This window comes from Molossus molossus, unplaced genomic scaffold (assembly GCF_014108415.1).
Source record: "Molossus molossus isolate mMolMol1 unplaced genomic scaffold, mMolMol1.p scaffold_m16_p_15, whole genome shotgun sequence".
In the NCBI taxonomy this organism is placed as follows: Eukaryota; Metazoa; Chordata; class Mammalia; order Chiroptera; family Molossidae; genus Molossus; species Molossus molossus.
In genome coordinates this window covers 20769034-20792166 of record NW_023425350.1, presented here as the reverse complement: position 1 = coordinate 20792166, position 23133 = coordinate 20769034, and the positions used below count along the sequence as shown (strand labels likewise).

At 39.0% G+C, this 23133-nt stretch overlaps 1 protein-coding gene across 4 annotated transcripts in view; it reads right to left on the bottom strand.

Annotated features, from left to right (window-relative positions):
* BIRC6 (baculoviral IAP repeat containing 6) overlaps positions 1-23133 on the bottom strand; it is a 247605-nt gene that overhangs the window by 5528 nt on the left and 218944 nt on the right. For all 4 annotated transcript variants that reach the window (XM_036262756.1, XM_036262757.1, XM_036262758.1 and 1 more), the window contains exons 68-72: positions 22884-22994; positions 19700-19917; positions 16978-17139; positions 13742-13819; positions 3663-3851 (exon numbers count right to left, since the gene is read on the bottom strand). In XM_036262756.1, the coding sequence (XP_036118649.1) occupies positions 3663-3851; positions 13742-13819; positions 16978-17139; positions 19700-19917; positions 22884-22994 (758 nt within the window). The remainder of the gene's footprint in view (positions 1-3662; positions 3852-13741; positions 13820-16977; positions 17140-19699; positions 19918-22883; positions 22995-23133) is intronic.

Below are 23133 nucleotides of genomic sequence, written 5' to 3'. Positions count from 1 at the left end.
ACCAGATTGGGAAAATCAGGAAAGCACTCATGGACAAGGGGTGCCCCGTTTAATGTGAACTAAGTCTAAAGGATGAAAAGGATTACTGTTTCAAATTATACTTATTTGCTTTTTGTAAAAGTCACCCCCACCCCCACTCTGAGTTCCTTGTATTAACAGTTTTTCTTCCAGAAAAAAATGTTTATGCCTGAACCAACAAATTATACATTGACTAAATGTATATACTTATACATTTTTAAATTGAAGTTTAACATATACAGAAAAGTACACAAATTATGCATACAACTGGACACATTTTCCCAGGAACACACTAATGTAATCTCTACACAGATAAAAAACAGAACATTACCAAGCATGCCAGAAGCCCCCCTCTGCTACCTTTCACATTTAATCCTCCTTTAAAGAAATGCACTATCCTGACTTTAAAAGAAAAAAAATCTTTTAATCCTTACCCGAGGATATTTTTCCACTGATTTTCAGATAGAGTGGGAGGGAGGGGGAGAGAGAAACATTGATGTGACAGAGACACATCAATTAGTTGCCTCCTGAATGACTCTTGGGTCCACGGGCCATAGCTCTGACCACTGAGCCAAACTGGCCAGGGCTATCCTGACTTCTTTAAGCATAAGGTAGAGTTACTTGTTTTCTAATTTTTATAAGTGGAATCTTATGGAATGCACTTTGGTGTGCCTACCTTCTTATACTCTACAATGTGTTTATGATATTTGTCCTTATGTATATATCAATTCATTCCTTTATCTTGCAGTATTCCATTTTTTGAATATGCCATAATTTCTCTACTCATTCTGCTGATGGACAATTGGACTGTTACTAATTTTTAGCAATTATGAATAATGACATAAACATTCTCTGTACCCAGTATGTACATAATTGCTATTGAGCATATAGAAACACAGTTGCTAGTCATAGGCTTATTAGATCATGCCAAAGTTTTCCAAAAGGCTTATACCTATCTATATTTTCATCAGAAGCATATTAAAGTTCCAATTGCTCCACATCCTAATATTTAGTATCAAAGCCTTTAAACTCTCAGAGATGCTAAAGATGGGTAGATGGGCAGGCAATGACATGGTAAAGACTCGGGGTTTCTTCTTCACACATTGGGAAATCATTGGAGATGCTTTGATTATGTCTGGAGAAATATTGTAGAGGAACAAAAGTGCGAGAAGGAAAACCAGTTAGAAAAAAACAAATTCCACAGACCAAGCAAGAGGTAATGGTGGCTTAAAATTGGCTGGCCATAGTGAAAATGGTTTTTACCACCAAATTTTGATTATGTTTTGAAGGGTCAAGCCAAAAGAATTTGTCATTTGTCTGTGGTATGTGAGAAAAAGAATGAAGTCATAGGTGGTTAAGGTTTTGGACTTAGATGATGGAGCTTTCACTGAGAGAGGGAAAGGAGGATCAAGAAGAGTTCAGTTTAACACTGTTATGTCTGAGATGACTTTTATACACTTTAGTGGACTTGTTAGGTAGTTTATATATCTGGATTTGTTATCTGAGTCTTAAGGGCACTGAAGATATTAATTTATGATACAAACAGGAGGAATACAAGTTTTGCAAGGGAGGAAACTGAGTTTCATTTATCCTTTAGTTCTGAGTACCTTAGGGCAGTACCTAATAACAGCTGACATTCAATAGAGTTGTAAAATACATTACTTAAGTAACCCAAACTTGAAAAGGAACAGAATTTTATGTTTAAGAGCACAAAGAAATACATATATTTCCTATAATGTTAGGAAAAGTGATTTCCCGTAGCTTTTCAAAGTAAATACAAGATTTACAAAATAAAATACCCAACTTTGTCATTCAAAATGTAAAGTCACTTAGTAATAACAAAATAAAAGATGAAATGTTCTTTTTATCTTCCTTTAGAACATAGTCATCTGTGCTGTTTGATGAAGAGGGGGGCTCAGGTATGATGCTGCATAGTAGTCACAAATATTTGCTTAGTTATATTCTCAACATCAATTTTCTATCAGGAAAATATGCCAAGTTTTCCTCTAAAACATTGAGTTTCTAGCACAATTTAAGAAACTGATAATCAAGGGAAATAATTTGTTGTTGTTGGTAATCCTCACCCAAGGACCATTTTCCATTGATCTTTAGAGAATGGAGGTAGGGAAGGAGGGGGAGACAGGAAGAGAGAGAGAGAAACATTGATGTGAGAGACAAAGATCTATTAGTTGCCTCCTGAATGACCCCGACCAGAGCTGGGGATTGAACCTGCAATTCAGGTATGTGCTCTTGACTGAAAATCAAACCCAAGACCCTCCAGTCCTCGGGCTGATGCTCTAACCCAGCGGTTCTCAACCTGTGGATCGCGACCCGTTTAGGGGTTGAATGACCCTTTCACAGGGGTCATCAAAAACATAACAGTAGCAAAATTACAGTTATGAAGTAGCAACGAAAATAATTTTATGGTTGGGAGTCACCACAACATGAGGAACTGTATTAAAGGGTCGGGGCATTAGGAAGGTTGAGAACCACTGCTTAACTGCTGAGCCAAACCGGCAGAGAAAGGGAAATAATTTTAAGAAAGACAAATGTTTCATGACACAGTTAACGTAAGATGTGATGAAGTAATATGAGATGACAGGTGAAATATATACTCATATGTTAGGCAGACTATGGAGAGACAACTAACCACAGGAAAAGAGCCACACTTCAGGATGAGGTGAAATAAAAGCACTTGAAAATATCAAGACAGGGTCAGAAACTCAAAAAATCCAACTTTTTCCTAAAGAAAAGAAAATATCTTTTCTTCAACATCTACACACAGATTTTCGTGTAAGGACAAAGTTATTACTCACAAGACAACTTTAGAAAGTATCTTGACTAATAAAAAAAACATTTATGAGGAATATTTTAGTAACATATCTAGACATTTTACAATTATCAAAAATAAGGAATGAAGCCCTAGATGGTTTGGCTCAGCAGTTAGAGTGTCAGCTTGCAGACCAAAGAGTCATGGGTCAAGGACACATACCTCGGTTGCGGTTCAGTCCCTGGCCCTTGTCAGGGTCGTGTGGGAAGCAACCAAACGATGTGTCCCTCTCACATCAATGTTTTTCTCTCTCTCTCCCCCTCCCACTCTAAGTGAAAATAAATGGAGAAATGTCCTTGGGTAAGGATTAAAAAAAATATAGGAATTAATAAAACTGCCCCAAAATCTAGTCAAATGCCTTTTAGGAAGTAGGTGCTTTTAAAATTCATCCACACTACATTATTAGTGATGTTTTATTATTAAAAACTACAGTCAAGTTTCTGCTCTGGCCGGTTTGGCTCAGTGGTTAGATTATCGGCCCACGGTCCAGAGAGACCAGGATTTGGTTCCCGCTAAGGGCGCATACCTCAGTTGCGGTTTGAACCCAGCCCCGGTTGGGGTCATGTGGGTGGCAACAGTCGCTGTGCCTCTCTCACATTGATGGTTCTCTCTCTCTCTTCCTCCCTCTCCCCTTCCCGCTCTTTCTGAAGATAAATGCAAAAATGTCCTCGGGGTGAGGAAAAAAACCCCCACAAAACTATAGTAAAGTTTAATATACTGTAAATACTCCAAATACAAAGGCAAGTACAATTCTAATAAACTATATTCTACAATGTCTTGTCATCAAGTATTCCATTAACTTTATTGAACATACCTCTTTAAAACATGGTGAGGGATTTCTGATTTGTTCCAGCATTGCCCACTTCACTGTTGCTTGTCGGATGTTTCCGTCATATTCTCGAGAGCTCTGTGTGCCACTGGGAGTCCCTCTAGACCGTTCATATCCTGGTTCATTAAAATAAGGCTCAGCTACTAATATAAGGGACTGAACAGACACCAATACCTGAGTAACAAAGAAATAAAAAATAGTTATATGGGAAATTTTGCCTACCAGTAAACTGATAATCTGCTTTATCAACCAGGAACTCCTTTTAATATGTACTTCCACATATTATTATCAGCATAAAATTAATGTTAATAATTATAACACTGAAATACTTTATTATTGAAGTAAAATTAAAATTGGTAGTCATATATTTATATATCGTATATTTTATATACTTACATCCTTGAAAAATAAAAATACATATGAAGATTTTATTTCCTAAAACTGCTGAAAAATGTTTATAAACATCACATACCAATTTAAATATTATTCTGCTCAAACTGCCCTTACTCGTAAAGAGCGTAAAGCTAACTATGCACTCTTAACAATAATCACTTGTATGGAAAAATATGCATGAGGCAGTCTTTATTCTTATTTCAAGGAAAATTAACTGCTACAATATCACAAAAACCTTATTACTGGAAACTGTCTTTGGCAAATGACATGGCCCTAAGACCACTTCTAATCCCCATTTATAAAAGACAAGGCTTAGGCTTGTTTCACAGATGCAGTAAATGTGTAGAGAGCTTATTCTTAGTTAATATAATATTGCCAGCAAATATACCAATATAACTAGGTAACATAATATCTTTGGAGGCAGGAAAACATTAGGTATCAAAGGTCAGCTTCATAATTAAAAAGGATTAACAGCAATTGACTTTCATTAGGAAAGATGATTAAACAATGTGAAGGATATGCATCTTAGAAGTCAAGAGATATATTTAAGTAGAAAAAATTTTTTGTTATTAATCTTCATCCCAGGATATTTTTCCATTGATTTTTAGAGTGAAAGGGTGGGAGGAAGGATGAGAGAAAGAATCATCTATGTGAGACACACTGATCGGTTACCTCCAGCAAGACCCCAACCCTACCCTACAAATAAAATATTTTTACCTATGTGATAAGAACATGCAAAAAAGCAGTCAGCTTGAGTTCCACTGTGATCAACAAAACTTAAAATAGTTACTTGGGCTCTGCCTGGTGTGGCTCAGTGTTTGAGAGTTGGCCCACACACCGAGGGATCGTGGGTTCAATTCCTGGTCAAGGGCACATACTGGGTTCAAGTTTGATCCTCTGCCCCCAGTGGGGGAAGAGGGCCAGCAGAAGGCAACCAATTGATGTGTCTCTGTTTCTCCCTCTCCCCTTCTAAAAATCAATAGAAAAAATATCCCCAAGTAAAGATTAACCAAAAAAAAAGCTACCTGGATTCCAACAACAAAAAAATATTATAGCCACATGTGGCCAACGTGTTTTCTTTATTGTTGAATGTATTACAAATGTCCCTCCTTTTATCCCCATTGACCTCCCTCTTCCCCAATCCCATCTCCCTTCTGCCTTCCCCACACTATTGTCTGTGTGGATTGGTTATGCATATATTCATGTAAGTTCTTTGGTTTCTCTCTTCCTGCCACACCTCCCTCCTTCCCTATGTACCCATTTGTACATCTTAATCCCTCAACTTCTTCACCCAATCACCTCCCATCTGGCAACCAACAAAAAGTTCTCTGTATCTATGAGTCTGTTTCTGTTCTGTTTGCTCATTTTGTTTGTAGATTCGATTGTTGGTAGATATGTATTTATTGCCATTTTATTGTTCCTATTTTTTTTATCTTCTTCAAGAACACCCATCAACATTTCATATAATACTGGTTTGGTGGTGGTGAGCTCCTTGGGCTTTTTCTTCTCTGGGAAACTCTTTTTATATGTCCCTTTATTCTAAATAGCTTTGCAGGACAACTCAGCCTTCCCCGTTTATCTCTGGTGCCTTTCATGTTGCCTCCCCTCTGCAGGACAGAGTTATCTTGGTTGTAGGTCCTTGCTTTTCATCACTTTAAATATTTCTTGCCACTCTCTTCTGGCCTGCAAAGTTTCTTTTGATAAACCAGTTGACAGCCTTATGGGAGCTCCATTTTAGGTAACTAACTGCTTTTCTCTTGCTGCTTATAAGATTCTCTTAGTCTTTAACCTTTGGCATTTTTATGATGATGTGTCTTGATGTGAACCTCTTTGGGTTCATCTTGTTTGGGACCCTCTGAGCTTCCTAAACTTGTATGTCTGTTTCCTTCACCAAGTTAGGGACGTCAAATAGGTTTTCTTTTTTTTTTTTTTTAATCCTCACCCGAGGATATTTTTTCCATTTTTTTGTACAGATAGAGTGGGAGGGAGGGAGAGGAAGGGAGGGAGAGAGAGAGAGAAACATCGACGTGAAGGGACACATCGAGTGGCTGCCACCCGCACGACCAACCAAGGCCGGGGACAAACTGCAACCAAAGTACGTGCCCTTAGCGGGAACCGAACCCGGGTCTCTCCGGACCGCAGGCTGACGCTCTAACCGCTGAGCCAAACTGGCCAGGGCGTCAAATAGGTTTTCAATTTCTCTCTCTCTTCTCCTTCCGGCACCCCCATGATGTAAATGTTGGTACACTTGAAGCTGTCCCACAGGATCCTTATACTATCCTCATTTTTTTAGATTCTTTCTTCTTTTTGCTGTTCTGGTTTTTTTTTTTAATCCTCATCCAAGGACATTTTTCCATTTTTTGTACAGACAGAGTGGGAGGGACAGAGAGGAAGAGAGAGAGAGGGAAACATCGATGTGAAAGGGACACATCGAGTGGCTGCCACCCGCACAACCAACCAGGGCCGGGGACAAACTGCAACCGAGGTACATGCCCTTAGCGGGAACCGAACCCGGGCCTCTCCGGACCGCAGGCGGACACTCTAACCACTGAGCCAAACCAGCCAGGGCTCTGATTGTTTTTTTCCTCCTTATATGTCAAATTGATGGCTTGCTTCTTGGCTTCATCTACTCTACTACTGAGTCCCTGTAAATTATTCTTTATTTCAGTTAGTGCATCCTTCATATCTGACTGGTCCTTTACTATGCTCTTGAGGTCCTCACAAAGTTCCTTGAGTGTCCTTATATACAGTGTTTTGAAGTCTGCATCTGTCAGATTGCTTATCTCCATTTCGTTTAGTTCTTTTCCTGGAGTTTTGTTCTGTTCTTTCATTTGGGACATGTTTCTTTGTCTTCTCATTTGGCTACCTCCTTGTGTCTGTTTCTATGTACTAGGTAGAGCTGCTATGTCTCCTAGGCTTCCTAGGGTGGCCTGTTGTAGTAAGTGTCCTGTAGGTTCTAGTAGCACAGCCTCCCTGGTCATCCAGCTGGGCCTGGAGGTGCACCTCTCGTGTGGACTTTATACCCTTCTGTTGTAATTGAGTCTTGATTGCTGTTGGCACATCAATGAGAGGGTTTTACTCAGGCTGACCAGCTGCAAGGACTGGCTGTGCCCACTGACCATGGACCTCTAACTACCTTGGATGATCAGCTGTGCAGGGGCCCACCACACAGAGCAAGACTTACTTCAGCAGGGCTCTGGTACCCTCTGAATCCATTCCTTGAGTGTGTCACTTATGGAGGTAGTTGGGTGGTGGTATTTTGTTTTGTTTTTTTAATTTTTGTCTTTATTGACTTTTAAAGAGAGAGGAAGATAGAGAGAGAGAGAGAGAAACATCAATTGGCCACCTCCTACATGCCCCCCACTGGGGATCAGGCCCAAACCTGGGCATGTGCCCTGACCGGGAATCAAACCAGCGACCTCTTGGTGCATGGGTCGATGCTCAACCACTGAGCCACACCAGCCGGGCAGGGCAGGTGGTGGTGTTTTGATGTGGTCTGAAGCTGTCCACTAGGTGTGCTGGCTCTGGGGCAAGGTTAGCCACTGCCTGTGTTCTACCTGGGGGCACCAGGCATAAGCTACAAAACGATCTGCCAATGGCTGCTTCTTATGCTGGACTTGGAGGTGCTCAGGCAAAGCCCAGCTGTGAACCAAGGCTGACTGCTTCTAGTGCCAGTCATGGGGCCACTTAGCTAGAGGTATGGGTCTCACTGTGGCCAGATGCTGCTTATTTGAGAGAATTTAGGAAAATCTGGAGCAGGAGCCAAAACAAGCCAACTCTATGGTAAAGCCACTTGAAACAGACTTGGTGAGCTCAAAAGCTGGATGCCAGGGCAGGGCAAACAGTGTGAGCCAGGTTGTTAGAGTCCCAGATATGGTGCCTGTCTGCAGCCTCACAGGGGAAGGGCTCACCAAGGGAAGAAATGTCTGTCTGGGAGAAAACTACCTCTCCAGCCCTTGCCCAGATGCAAAGCAACTCAGTCCTTCCCTGTTTATTTCTGGTGCCTTTCAAGTTGCCTCCCCTCTGCCCTGGACCTCAGAGAGAGCAAGTTCCAGTAAGTCCATGTGTGAGCCCTTCAAGAGGAACTGCCTGGGGCTCCACCAGCCTCAGCCTCCCTCAAACCTCAGTTCCCACTGCTTTTTACATCCAGACGTCATGGTGACTTCTATTCCTGGCACTGGATCCCTGAGCTGGGAGCCTGGTGTGGGATGGGGACCCTCAATCCTCAGAGAGGACCTTCACAGCCAAGGCAGCCCTCCTGATTTTTATCACCACACATGGGTGTGGGACCAGCCCATCAGTGCCTCCGTCCCACCTACCAGTCTCAATGTGGCTTCTTCTTTAATTTTGTGGTTGTAGGACTTCCATTCAATGGTTTCAGATGTTTCTAAAGGATACTTGTTCTGTAGTTTAGTTTTAATTTTGATGTGGTTGTGGGAGGAGTCAAGAATCGAGTTTACTTATGCCACCATCTTGACCGGAAGTTTATTCTTATCTTTAGAATACCCACCAGCTTCCCATATTCTTAACCTTCTACCCCATTCCCATTAGGAATTATTAATTTCCAATTTCCTTCATTTTCATGTTATATCTTGTCAAGTATTTAATTTTTTGACTTGGTACACTATATTAAAATATTTATAGATATTTCAAACACAGGAAAGTACAAAGTATGCAATCGAAATATTAATATGCAACTATATAATATGAAATAATAATATTGTTAGGGGCAGAACAAGAAACAATCTTAACAAAATGCCTTAAGCCTTTCAAAACAGTCGGTTCCTGACTCTATAGAAAATTATGCTATTGAGTTAGGACTGTGATCAGTGGCTGATTTCCAGACCTTTCCATTTCAAGAAAAATGGTAGCATATATTTAACATTTATAACCATTCTTAAATGGTTGATCTGAACCATCAAAGATGTTCAACATCTCTTGCATATGACATCGTTAACATCCTACTGGAACAAACTATTCATAAAAATTTTATACATCATAGCAACATTAAAAATCAGTGACATAAGCAATGTCAAAATTTGGTACCCAGGTGGTGTGGCTCAGTGGATTGAGCATTGTCCCATGAACTGAGAGGTTTGGGTTTGATTCCTGGTCAGGGCACATGCACAGGTTTTCAGGCTCGATCCCCAGTAGGGAGCATGCAGGAGGCAGCCGATCAATGTTTCTTTTCACATTAATGTTTCTCTCTCTCTAAAAAAAAAAAAAAAATCAATAAAAACATATTTTTAAAAATTGATGCTACTCATAAAATGTAATTCTTGATGGGAATTCTAATGAATAATGTGACTTTTGATTTTAAATTATTCAAATAGTCAAGACAATTACTAGGTTATAGCTAGATATGAGACAGATGGCATAAGATGGAAAAATGTTACATTTTTACACAAATAAATATTATTCTTTTTTTTTTATCCTTACCCGAGGACATTTTTCTATTTTTTGTACAGACAGAGTGGGAGGGAGAGAGAGGAACAGAGAGACAGAGAAACATCGATGTGAAAGGAACACATCGAGTGGCTGCCACCTGCACGACCGACCAGGGCCGGGGACAAACTGCAACCGAGGTACGTGCCCTTAGCGGGAACCGAACCCGGGTCTCTCAGGACCGCAGGCCGACGCTCTAACCGCTGAACCAAACCGGCCAGGGCATAAATATTATTCTTTAAGAGTCTCACTACAGCCCTGGCCGGTTTGGCTCAGTGGTTAGAGCGTCGGCCTGCGGTCCGGAGAGACCCGGGTTCGGTTCCCGCTAGGGGCACGTACCTCGGTTGCAGTTTGTCCCCGGCCCTGGTCGGTCGTGCAGGTGGCAGCCACTCGATGTGTCCCTTTCACATCGATGTTTCTCTCTCTCTCTCTGTCTCTCTCTCTCTGTCTCTCTCTCTCTCTCTCTCTGTCTCTCTCTCTCTCTCTCCCTCTCTCTCCCTCCCACTCTATCTGTACAAAAAATGGAAAAATGTCCTCGGGTGAGGATTAAAAAAAAAAAAAAGAGTCTCACTACAAAGAAACTAAGCAATTCTGCCCGGCTGGTGTGGCTCAGTGGTTGAGTGTCAACCCATGCACCAAGAGGTTGCCAGTTCGATTCCCGGTCAGGGCACATACCCAGGTTGTGGGCCTGATCCCTAGTGGGGGGCATACAGGAAGCAGCCAATCGATGTTTCTCTATCTCCCTCTCCCTTTCTCTCTAAAATCAATAAAGGAAAAGAAAAAAAACGAAACTAAGCAATTCAAATAACGCTTGTCACTGTTCAAAGAATTTTGGGAATCTTTTTAACATGCATAACCTTCAAAAATTTTTGTGGAAGATTTTCAATCTGGCAATAGTACATCCTTTGTGCACATGTGATAAATAAAAAGTATAAAACATCTTTGGGTCTCAAATTCTAACTAAAAATAAATTAATTTTCCTGAGACTCTGTAGCTTGCTTCCAAAGAAAGTTTGTAAATCATGATAAAAATATGCAACAGCCCTGGCCGGTTTGGCTCAGCGGTTAGAGCGTCAGCCTGCGGTCCTGAGAGACCCGGGTTCGGTTCCCGCTAAGGGCATGTACCTTGGTTGCAGTTTGTCCCCAGCCCTGGTTAGTTGTGCGGGTGGCAGCCATTCGATGTGTCCCTTTCACATCGATGTTTCTCTCTATCTCTTTGTCCCCGCCCCCCCCACTCTACCTGAACAAAAAATGGAAAAATGTCCTCGGGTGAGGATAAAAAAAAAAAAAAAAAAAAAATGCAACATACTAAGAGTAGAGGGAAATGTCCTGAATATGATGAAGGAAATTTATTAAAAACCCACAGCTAACATCATAGTCAATGGAAAAGACTGAAAGATTTCTTCCTAAGACCTGGAAGAAGACAAGGCTATTCACTCTTGGCACAAAAAAGATACAGAGTAGCCATTTCTTCTTCCTGACCAAGTCAATTTCATCACAATTCTGGAAACTTAGATTCAGGACACTATATAAAATATAAAGAAAGTCGCCCTGGCCACTTTGGCTCAGCAGTTAGAGCATTGGCCTGCAGTCCAGAGAGACCTGGGTTCAGTTCCTGCTAAGGGCATGTACCTTGATTGCAGTTTGTCCCTGGCCCTGGTGCCCTGGTTGGGTTGTTTGGGTGGCAGCCACTTGATGTGTCCCTTTCACGTCGATGTTTCTCTTTCTTTCTTTCTCTCTCTCTCTCTCTCTCCCCACCTCCCACTATATCTGAACAAAAAATGGAAAAATGTCCTCGGAGGATAAAAAAAAAAAAAGAAAAGAAAAATGTCCTCTGGTGAGGTTTAAAAAATAAATAAATATATATATATAAATACACACACACACACAGAAAGAAAATTGTATAATAACAGTATTACTTATAAAACTAAAAAAATTAGAACTGAAATATTTTTTAAAAGATATACTCTAATAATAAGTGAACAGAACAGTATGTTTACAAATAATTTAACTACTATGTTAATTACGTTATGTGAACTATGCATATGACAAAAAAAAAAACTTTAAAGGAAATATATATAAAAAAGATCATTTTTATGTGTGGGTAGTTAAGTTTCCAAACTTGTAAGGTTTAAACCCTTGAGTGTAAGTTTATTTTACAAGATTTTTTTTATTGATTAAAAAATTAAATCTTTATTGATTTTTACAGAGAGGAAGGAAAGGTAGAGATAGAAATATCGATGAGAGAGAACATCAGCTGGCCACCTCCTGCATGGCCCACACTGGGGATAAGGCCCACAACCTGGGCATATGCTCTGCCTGGGAATCGAACCGGGAACTCTCAGTCCATGGGACAACACTCAATCCACTAAGCCAACCAGCCGGGAAATAAATTTATTTTTAAAACTACATAAATTCAATTAAAAATCACAAATTGATTCAAATTCTCAGGTAAGTCTAATTTATTTCATGAAAAATAGGATATATCTGATTTTCCTTTCATAGTAAAACTCGTAAGCTTAGTTTTTGTTGTCAAGAGTAATAGGCTCGCCCTGGCCAGTTTGGCTCAGCGGTTAGAGCGTTGGCCTGCACCAAAGAGTCCCAGTTTTGATTCTGGTCAAGGGCATGTAACTCAATTCCAGTTCATCTATGGCCCTGGTTGGAGTCATGTGGGAGGCAACCAGTTGATATTTCTCTCTCACATCAATATTTCTCTCTCTTTCTCTCTCTCTCCCTCTCACTCTATCTGAAGATAAAAAAGAGTAACAGGCTCCGGTCAGTGTAGCTCAGAGGATTGAGGGTCATCCCATGGGCTGAGAGGTCCCAGTACAATTCTTGGTCAGGGCACATGCCCAGGTTTCAGGCCCGATCCCCAGTGGGGGTCGTGCAGGAGGGAGCTGATAGATGTTTCTCTCTCACATTGATGTCTCTCTCTCTCTAGGAAATCAATGAAAACATATTAAAAAGAAGAAAGAGTAACAGGCAGGTAGAAAAAAATATTTTAAGGTTTGTTTTTTGGGGGGAATAGAATTAAAATTATTTATAAAATGAAGAATTAGTTACTTGGAAAATTTTTGATTAAGTTACTTTGTATGAATCATATAACCTCTTTTTATCTTGATCTCCATATGGACAAAAAGGAAAAAATTATATTTTGGTTCTATTTCTCTATTTTATAGGATGTTATAAAGTTTTTCAGAGAACCAAAAATAAGTGACAGCCTAAAAAATTATTTTTCATATCTTCTTTAACCTAATTCAAAATAAGGATGTAGGAAAAGAATCCTTTCAGGGTAGGTCAACTTTAAAAGGCTTACCCAGGGATAATTTATGATGGTCTTTCTCAAAACAAACCCTAAACTGTTTAGGTGAGCTTAAAATATTATGTAGCAACAATAATTTGTTTGTTTCCTTAATAAGCAAGCAACAAAGTTAACTCGTTATTAATATGCTTACTTTTCCATTTCTTTGCTAGAATTCTGAACTATTAAGATAAAGTATCAGTGCCCAGCTGGTGTGGCTCAGTGACAGAGCACCAACCCATACACCAAGAGGTCGCCAGTTCGATTCCCGGTCAGGGCACACGCCCAGGTTGTGGGCCAACTCCCCAGTGGGGGGCATGCAGGAGGCGGCCAATCAATGTTCTCTCTCATCGAAGTAGCTATCTCTCTCCCTCTCTCTAAAATCAATAAAGAAAAAAAAATAAAAAAAGATAAAGTATCAGCAAAAAACATTTCATGGGATATTATATAACATATTATATTTTATGTGCTCAAATGATTTGTGGAAATTAACTTATAAAATGAGACTATAAAATTTGAGGCCTCAAATGAATCCCATTAACTAGATTACAGAACTGTATCATGGAAATACATAATACTGGTAGTCTATTAAAGTCTACTTACATAAGTGACTGGGAAATGGGATTAACTGTCTTATCTTGTTGCATCACAGTGTACTTTAATGGCAACTGAGGGATTTTTTAAAAGGCAATTGTGAAAAAATACAATTTTGTCTTATGTCCTAACTTAAGATTCTAAACTCCAAATAAGACACCAACTACATTGTACTAACTGCTCATCTATAAGCTATTTAATATTTATGTTCTATAAATCTATCTCTTTTTTTGGTTTGGCTTATTATGTTTATTATCGGCCACTAAAATTTTTTTTCCGAACATAAGTGGTTCTGCATTTTCTAAGTATAACTGTCAGAGAAATGTGTTTACTTGCAAAAAGCTTGAGGTCTGAGGATTCCACTTCTCTTCTGGTCTTCCATGCCATGTATTTAAGATGCTTAAACAAACCTGAGGAATAAGGAGAAAAGCATACACAGAATTGAAAGGAGTGTTTTTTAAAAGCAAACTGTCACACCTAAAAGTAAAAATAAATGCTATTATGTCAGACTGTTGCTATTTTGTCAGACTGTTTTATGCCCCCTATCTAAACCCTAAGGGTCAGTCTGTTAAAACAAATTGGCATCTTCAGATATGATCCCAATCTGTGTGACATTACAATTTTGTCATAACAAAAAACATATCAGTATCTACATATTAATACAAACATTTTTTATTTAAAAAATAACTCTTCCAGACAAAAACAATTCTATGAGAGAAGTGGTACTATTTTTCATTTTTTAAAAATCTGTTCCCTGGCTGGTGTGGCTCAGAGGTTGAGCATCGACTCATGACCAAGAGGTCACCAGTTCAATTCCTGGTCAGGGCACATGCCCAGGTTGCAAGCCTGATCCCCAGTGGGGAGCATACAGGAGACAGCCAAATAATGTTTTCTCTCATCAATGTTTCTCTCTCTCTCCCTCTCCCTTCATATCTCTCTCTAATATCAATAAAGAAAAAACATTTTTTTTGATCTTTCAAAATGTTATAAATTTTGAAAATTGGGCAAAGCTTAATGATCTTGACTTCATATCCGCATCTGCATTGAATCTGCTGCAATATATTGTTTTGGCTAAAGTATATGGATAAAATCTGGCCTCAAAAAAACATTAGGTTGGAAAGGAGAAGACCTCACAGATCCCATGAAAGAGTCTTGAGAACCAAACTTTAAGACATATTAAAAACTTGGTTCACTCAGATAGCAAGAATGAACTAAAATTATCGCCAGACACAGTTCAACAGGTCACTCTGCAGAAAAAAAAAACTAGGGAGATTTTTATCTGTTCTTGTAAACTAACAGTTTCGTATAATGGGTAACAGATTTGGAAAATAACTAGTTCTTTAAAAAGCAGAGTGGACCATCTCCCTGCTATTCTCTCAATGCTCTGTGAAAGCCATAATGCAAAATACATTGATTTATTTAGCAGGTAATTTCAATAATAATTTTAAAAGACTTATATCTGATCAGCTTTGTATTACTGTATTATTATTTAAAGTACTGTCAGACATACCATCCCATTTGATAGTTAGAGCATCCCTGTGACTACCAAAGGCAGGTATTCTTATCCCTACAGATCCAGAATCCAAGGTTAAATGTTGACACCAGTATAGAATAGAACAAAAAATTTATATAATTCAGGATACTGGACTCTGAATCTCTTACCCTCTTCTCTATACCACTAAGTCTTAAGAATGCAATTTCTTAAATAACTTTTAACATTTTACAATTAAACTGTACTCAGGTTCTAGTCTCTCTTTTGAGTAAAGTCAGCATTGTTATTTCCTCTTCTCTGCTTAGTTATAAAGGACCCGTTCTTTGCTTTCCCAAAGAAAGTAGGTCTGTGTATGGTTAAAATCTCCTACAATAAACCCAAAAAAACAAATTCCAGTTTTATGACATGAGCTTGTGATAAAGACAAAATGAATCTTGCAAGCCCAGATCTAAGGCAGGCTGTATTTTTTGAAAATAGGAAGGCAAAACCAAGGGAAAACTTGGATCATCTTTAATATACCAGTGAACTTCAAGCACTTGCTGTTCTCACATCATCGAAGTGGAGTTGGGCCCAGCCAGAGTGGCTCAGTGGATTGAGCAATGAATCCCATGGACTAAGAGGTCCTGGTTTGATTCCTGGTCAGGGCACAGGCCCTAGTTGCGGGCTCGATCCCCACTATGGGGTGTGCAGGAGGCAGCTGACCGATGTTATCACTTTCGCATCAAGGTTTCTCTCTCTCTCCCTTCCTCTCTCGCTTTAAAAAAAAAAAAAAAAAAATCAATAAAAAAATATATACATATTTTGTTATCCTCACCCGAGGACATTTTTCCATTATTTGTTCAGATAGAGTGGGAGGGAGAAGAAGAGAGAGAGAGAGAGAGAGAATGAAACATCTATATGAAAGGGACACATCGAGTGGCTGCCACCCATACGACCCAACCAGGGCCCGGGACAAACTGCAACCGAGGTACGTGCCCTTAGCGGGAACCGAACCCAGGTCTCTCGGGACTGCAGGCTGACGCTCTAGGCGCTGAGCCAAACCGGCCAGGGCAATAAAAACATATTTTTCTTTAAAAAGTAGAGTCTGCTTGTGAAGTCTATAAATTTTTTCTGACCTTCTAGTGATTCTCAAACATTAAATACTCTTGGCATGGGCCCTGGCCGGTTTGGCTCAGCAGTTAAAGTGTCGGCCTGTGGTCCCGAGAGACCTAAGTTCGGTTCCCGATAAGGACACGAACCTCGGATGCAGTTTGTTCCTGGCCCTGGTTGGTTGTGCTGGTGGCAGCCACTTGATATGTCCCTTTCACGTCAATGTTTCTTTCTCTCTCTCTCTCTCTTTGTCTCTTCCCCTCTCTCCCTCCCACTCTATCTAAACAAAAAATGGAAAAATGTCCTCGGGTGATGATAAAAAAAAAATTCTCTTAGCATGGAATTTACTGTTGAGATTTTATCCAACTATCCAAAATTACGTTGAAAAGTGACTTGTTATTTTGAATAAAATTTTAGAAAGTTTACTGTTTTGTCAACTTTGGGTGGGGGATAGGAATGCATCTTCCTATTTATAAGAAAATATAAAACATTTTAACATAAAGTTCACAGTGATATGTATTATAGAAAAAAAACTGGGTATTATAGCATAAAAAGTTATATGCAAAAAAGGAACATACATGGTAATACCATGCTTTTGCCATTCATCTACCTTCAGGTACTTGTGAAAAGATAACTGGAATTAGAGATACAGAAAGTAAAGAAAAAAAAGTGAGGGCAACGACAGACATTTAGCTCTACTACTTCCAGATTGGAGAAAGCTCGAAATTGGCCAAGGAACATGTTAAATAAGTTAGTTCCTCAGTAACTTAAGACAGTAAGTACTTCTTAACACTGTGTTTTTCTGCCCCTTTTTCGGTTCCTTCTCACTCATTCCTGAAGCTAACCTTTGCACATAAGGAAGAGAAGCCTGAAGAAAACTATGCACTCTGGAAATAAGACAACAAAGACAAAATTTTTGTTCAAATTACAAAGAACCTTTGGTAACAACACTTTGGCACTATAAACAAAAGACTGCAATTACATTACCTTGCCATCATTATAAAGGTTTGGATTAAATCGTACGCTATGACCACCAGTTGTTTCTAGATTCACAAGAGGAGGTGAACTGGGATAATCTTGAGGAAAATATACATCAAACTCAAAGCAGCCATTCGCGTAAGGGGTATCCGCTGGACCAGTTATCAGAACCTAGTATGCATACACAACACACAAAAGTCTGTTACTATTCAACACTGCTTTGCAGAAAAATACAATCCTACATGAAATAAGAACAATCTTCTGACCCCCTATATATACATCTTTACTAAAAAGTGTTAAAAATGAATACAGGCCCTGGCCAGTTTGGCTCAGCGGTTAGAGCGTCGGCCTGCGGTCCGGAGAGACCCGGGTTCAGTTCCCGCTAAGGGCACGTACTTCGGTTGCAGTTTGTCCCCGGCCCTGGTTGGTCGTGCGGGTGGCAGCCACTCGATGTGTCCCTTCATGTCGATGTTTCTCACTCTCTCTTCCTTTCTCTCTCTCCCTCCCACTCTATCTGTACAAAAAAATAAATAAATAAATAAATAAAAATAAAAAAAATGAATACAGGACTAGGACATGGTTTTAGATTAGGATCAAATGATTTGATTTTGATAAAAATGGACTATTAAAAGACAGATCTTGCCCTGGCCGGTTTGGCTCAGTGGTTAGAGCATGGGCCTGTGGTCCAGAGAGACCTGGGTTCGGTTCCCACTAAGGGCACGTACCTTGGTTGCAGTTTGTCCCTGGCCCTGGTTGGTGGTGTGGGTGGCAGCCACTCGATGTGTCCCTTTCACGTCGATGTTTCTCTCTCTCTCTCTCTCTCTTTCTCTTCCTCTCCCTCCCTCCCACTCTATCTGAACAAAAAATGGAAAAATGTCCTCGGGTGAAGATAAAAAAAAAAAGACAGATCTTTACCGGCGGCAGGAAAGCTTACCCTTAATATCAAATACCTTTTAAAACATTAAGTTACTTTTTTCCTGAGAGCTTTCCTTCAACTATTTGAGATTCTAGGTATATTTATTATCATAGTTCTAAGGTATGAGGTTAATTTTTTGCTTTAAATCTTCAGATAAGTTAATGTTTTAAAAAATAACTTATTTTTAATATTTTCCTGTGGATGAGACAAGTAGATAACAGAAATAAAAGTACTCACATGACAACTTATGACAAAAAGGTTTTGGGAGAACAGTAGGTATTTCCCTTAGGGTTTTTGGTAGCCCAAAAAAATAGAGAACTCAACAGTGAGTGTCAAAATTATTTAACAAATTTCACTTGAGCCACTCAACAGACATTTATTGTGCAAGACATGAACAGCAAAGCCACTGGTTCTGAATGGCTGTGTGTGGAGGGAAGTGGCACTAGTCTCCATCTGCAATAAATCTGGGGATCCAATATGCTTTGGGGAGCCATTTTGGGATCCTTTATGTTAGGTACAGCTTAGTGCTTAATAGAGACAAAGTCACAAATTTGAATTAATGTGATGTAGTGAGTGATAACATATTTTCCTAGGCAATCAACCTGTAATTGACTCTACTATTTTGTTTTGTTGTTTCTTTATCTTTACCCGAGGATCTTTTTTCATTTCTTGTTCAGGTAGAGTGGGAGGGAAAGAGAGAGAGAGAGAAACATCGATGTGAAAGGGATCGAGTGGTTGCCACCTGCACGACCCATCCAGGGCCAGGGACAAACTGCAACCGAGGTACGTGCCCTTAGTGGGAACCGAACCCAGGTCTCTCTGGACCGCAGGCTGACGTTCAAACCACTGAGCCAAACCGGCCAGGGCATCGGCTCTACTGTTTTTAACAAGGAACAGGTAAGAGTGTAGCCAAATAGGCAAGGTCTATGAAATTTCTGTTTTAAAAATATCCAAAACAAAAGAGCAGTCAAACAAAAGAATTTCCTCAAATGGATGGGCCAATAATTTCAGCAGTATATCTAATGAAGACAGAATATTTAACCTATGAATTAATCATAAATGTAAACAGAGCCATCCCAGGTGCCAGTGTTAAAATATAAAGGTGCAAAAAACAAGATAAATGTGCAAGTTATTTATTATTGTACTACCATTACTAAATCCATATATCTTATCAATCTGTAAATACATAAATTTCCTAGAAAAAATAATTTTTTAAGTCTGATAGTATAAAACATGAGAGAAATATCTTGGATGACAAGGAAGAAATCCTGTAACTTTTTTTTCTATTAACCAGTAAATCCTTTGATACTATGCTCTGAAACTATGATAGCCTACATAGAGCCTTTGCTCAAGGAAGATATTTTGGTATTTTCTTCTAAACTTTTATTTTGAACAGCAGTCTCATCCACATACTCTGAACTAACATTAAAAAAGGACTCCTGCTCTGGCCAGTCTGGCTCAGCGGTTGGAGTTTGGGCAGATGGACCAAAGAGACCTGGGGTTCAGTTGCCGCTAAGGGCACGTACATCCGTTGCAGTTTGTCCCTGGCCCTGATTAGGGTCATGTGGGTGGCGGCCACTCAATGCGTCTCTCTCACGTCGATCTTTCTCTCTCTTCCTCCCTCTTTCCCTCCTGCTCTATCTGTAGAAAAATGTAAAAATGTCCTCAGAGGAGGATTAAAAAAAAGACTCCTTTCACTGACCTCCAAAATGGTCAAAGAATTTTACTGAACTTATTAAAATTCATGGTATTTCTAGTGCTTTGTATGAATATTTGAATAATCAGGGAGATACGGAAAAAAATTATCATTTTTACCTTCATGATGTCAAGTCGCTCCTCATCACAGCGCACAAACACACTGGAAGATGAGGACAGAGGCAGTGAGGTTGAAAGAGTCACAGCTTCCTGGGCAAGGCGGCGGGCTCTGGCAGCACTGTTGGCATCACTGGCATTTTTCACCTGAGACATGTAGTGGTAATTTACTTTAAAACACAACTTCCCATCTTCATCTTCAGAAACCATCTCAAATGTATCTAAAAAGAAAAAGAAAATAAAAACACTGAAAAAAAATAAAAAGGAACCAGAATGGAGGATAGTTGTTATAGTGACAAAAATCACAAATAAATCACTTGCCCTTGAAAAAGAATGGCAAACTATAAATGTTTATGTAACACTTACTACTTCATGGATAAAATATGTAATGGAAGCAAAAACAAGAAATGATTTTTAATCTACAATATAGATAAACACACTGGTAGAATATATCAAGTAGCTAAATGGCAATGCAAAGTAGTAATTTATTCTTAACATAAGTGATATAAAATATTTTTGTCAAAATAATTCAGAGTAAGAAATGTCAAAAAGTATTGTCATTATATTTCATTTTTTAAAAACAGAGTAGGTTTTTATCTATTTGCACTGATTTCAAAAATCGGCAATCACAGGCTGAGGTTTACTCTTGCATTATTCTTGCATTACTTCTGGAATTTGAATTAACAGAATAAAAGAAGAGCATTAAGAAAAAAAAGGGGGGATTATTAAGATTATTTTCTACATACTTTGAAAAAACATAATTAATGACTGAATTATTAACCAGTTATATAAGGAGATTTAGAAAAAATACGGTTATTCTTTACTTATAAGCTATATATACCACAGACAGAAAAAAGTGGATTTGAACTTTATCTGAAATTCAGATTAACTGCACCCCACCAATGAATTAAAACAAAAATATCTAAATAAATTATAATATTAAATCAAAACCACCCACTAGGGCAAATATTGTCATTAGAAAAAATAATAACTTTTGATCTTATGTTCATATAATGCTAAATATATGCTAAATATATGGAAAAACATTACCGCTACATTATAATTAGTATTAGTATTATTACATAAATTTTACCAGGAACTTAGTACAGTTTCTAGGCTAGGCTGTTTGAGTTAATAATAAATAGGAAACTATATCTGCCTTCAAAGAGCTTATAGTCTTGAAAAAAAGGGGAAGACTTTTAACAGTGTTACATGTCTCTGCACTATAGTGTTTAAAATAGGAGTGCCACATTGCCCTGGCAAGTTTGGCTCAGCGGTTAGTGTTGGCCTGTGGACTGAAGGGTCACAGGTTCAATTCCTGGTCAAGGGCATGTATCTGGGTTGCCGGTTTAATCCTTGGCCCTGGTTGGGATCGTGCAGGAGCCAAAATATTGATGTGTTGCTCGCACATCAATGTTTCTTTCTCCTTCCCTCCCTCCCATCTACTCTATCTAAAAATCAATGGAAAGCCCTAGCCAGTTTGGCTCAGCGGTTAGAGCATTGGTCTGTGGTCTGGAGAGACCTGGGTTCAGTTCCCGCTAAGGGCATGTACCTCGGTTGCAGTTTGTCCCCAGCCCTGGTTGGGTCGTGTGGGTGGCAACCACTCGATGTGTCCCTTTCACATTGATGTATTTCTCACTCTCTCTCCCTTCTACTCTATCTGAACAAAATTTTTAAAAAAATGTCCTTGGGTGGGGATAAAAAAAAAAAAGTTTAAAAATCAATGGAAAAATATTCTCTGGTGATGGAATAACAAAACCCTCCCCAATTTGTTTTTTCTCCCAATAAAATGCTTCTTCAAAACTATTGTTTGAAAAACATGTTAAGCCCTAGTCGGTTTGGCTCAGCAGTTAGAGCATTGGCTTGTAAGCCAGACAGACTCAGGTTCAGTTCCTACTAAGGGCATTTACCACAGTTGCAGTTTGTCTCCAGGCCTGGTTGTGTTGTGTGGGTGGCGGCCACTCGATGTGTCCCTTTCATGTTGATGTTTCTCTCTCTCCCTCCTACTCTATCTGAACAAAAAATGAGAAAATGTCCTCGGGTGAGGATAAAAAAAATAAAATAAAAAACATGTTAAGCCAGGCCATTGTAGCTCAGTGGACTGAGCATCATCTCATGGACTGAGAGGTCCTGGTTCCATTCCCAGTCAGGGCACATGCCCAAATTTCAGACTCGATTCCCAGTAGGGAACGTGCAGGAGGCATCCAATTGGTATTTCCTTCTCACGTTGATGTTTCTATCTCTCTCTCTCTTAAAAATATCAATAGAAACATACTTAAAGAAATAAAATAAAATCTACAGTTTCTGACTCCTCCTTAGTGTTCTTTTTAATATAGTCAAAGTCCTCCTGGCCAGTTCTCAAGGATGGAAAAGAGGCACAGACAGTAATAGTTAATAACGGTCATTGAAATGTAAAATTCTAGTGTTTATAGACCAGCACCTACCTTATGAGGGGTGCTGATACAATCTTTTCATCAATTCTTACTTGTCAAGAGTTTTGAAATGAGAAAGGCTACAAGTGAACTATGTGTAACCACATTTTCCAAAAGGCAAATCTCAGGGAATTCTAAACTGGTAATGGTGATAAACTTAGTTCAAAGGTCTAGGTCTTGCCTTCCTCAAGGCCAGGATATCAGAAATGGAGAGGTAAAGAAAGAAAAAAAAACAACTTTATGTCTATTTGTTAGACATGTGGCTTTGTTTTCTCTAGATTTCTACTGAATGGTCATTTCCAAATATAACTATAAATTCCAAGAGATAAAAAGATGATAAATTTGCCCGGCTGGTGCGGCTCAATGGTTGAACGTTGACCCATGCACCAAGAGGTCACTGGTTTGATTCACAGTCAACGCACATGCCCAGGTTATGGGCCCAATCCCCAGTGGGGGAACATGCAAGAAGGAGACAGCCAGTCGATGTTCTCTCTCATCAATGTTTCTGTCTCTCCCTCTCCCTTCCACTCTCTAAAATATCAATAAAGAAAAAAGATGATAAATTTTATAGGTTTGTGTGTGTGTATGTGTGTGTGTGTATGTATATGTACATGTAGAGAGAGAGAATATGAATAATTCATGAATTCATGAATAAAACAAGCAGTATTCAAATCTTTAACAGAACACATTTCAATAGCACTATTAAAAAATGTGAAATGAAATCTAAAAAAATGAAGATTCAAATTCCAACTCACCAAACTGTAATCTCTTCATAACAGCCACATATTTTTCTTCAAGTGATTTCAATACTGATAAAGGTTTGGGTTTCATAGCCACCTTCTTTGAATATTCACCTAGTTTTTTTTCTGTTAATTTTAGAAGATTAAAACAAAAAGATTAACTTCTAGAGTTCAAATTTTGAATTCCAAAAAATTACCAAACTCTTTACAATCATCTTCCAATTACACCATTTTAAGAATAAAAAAAATTCTTTCTATTTCATAA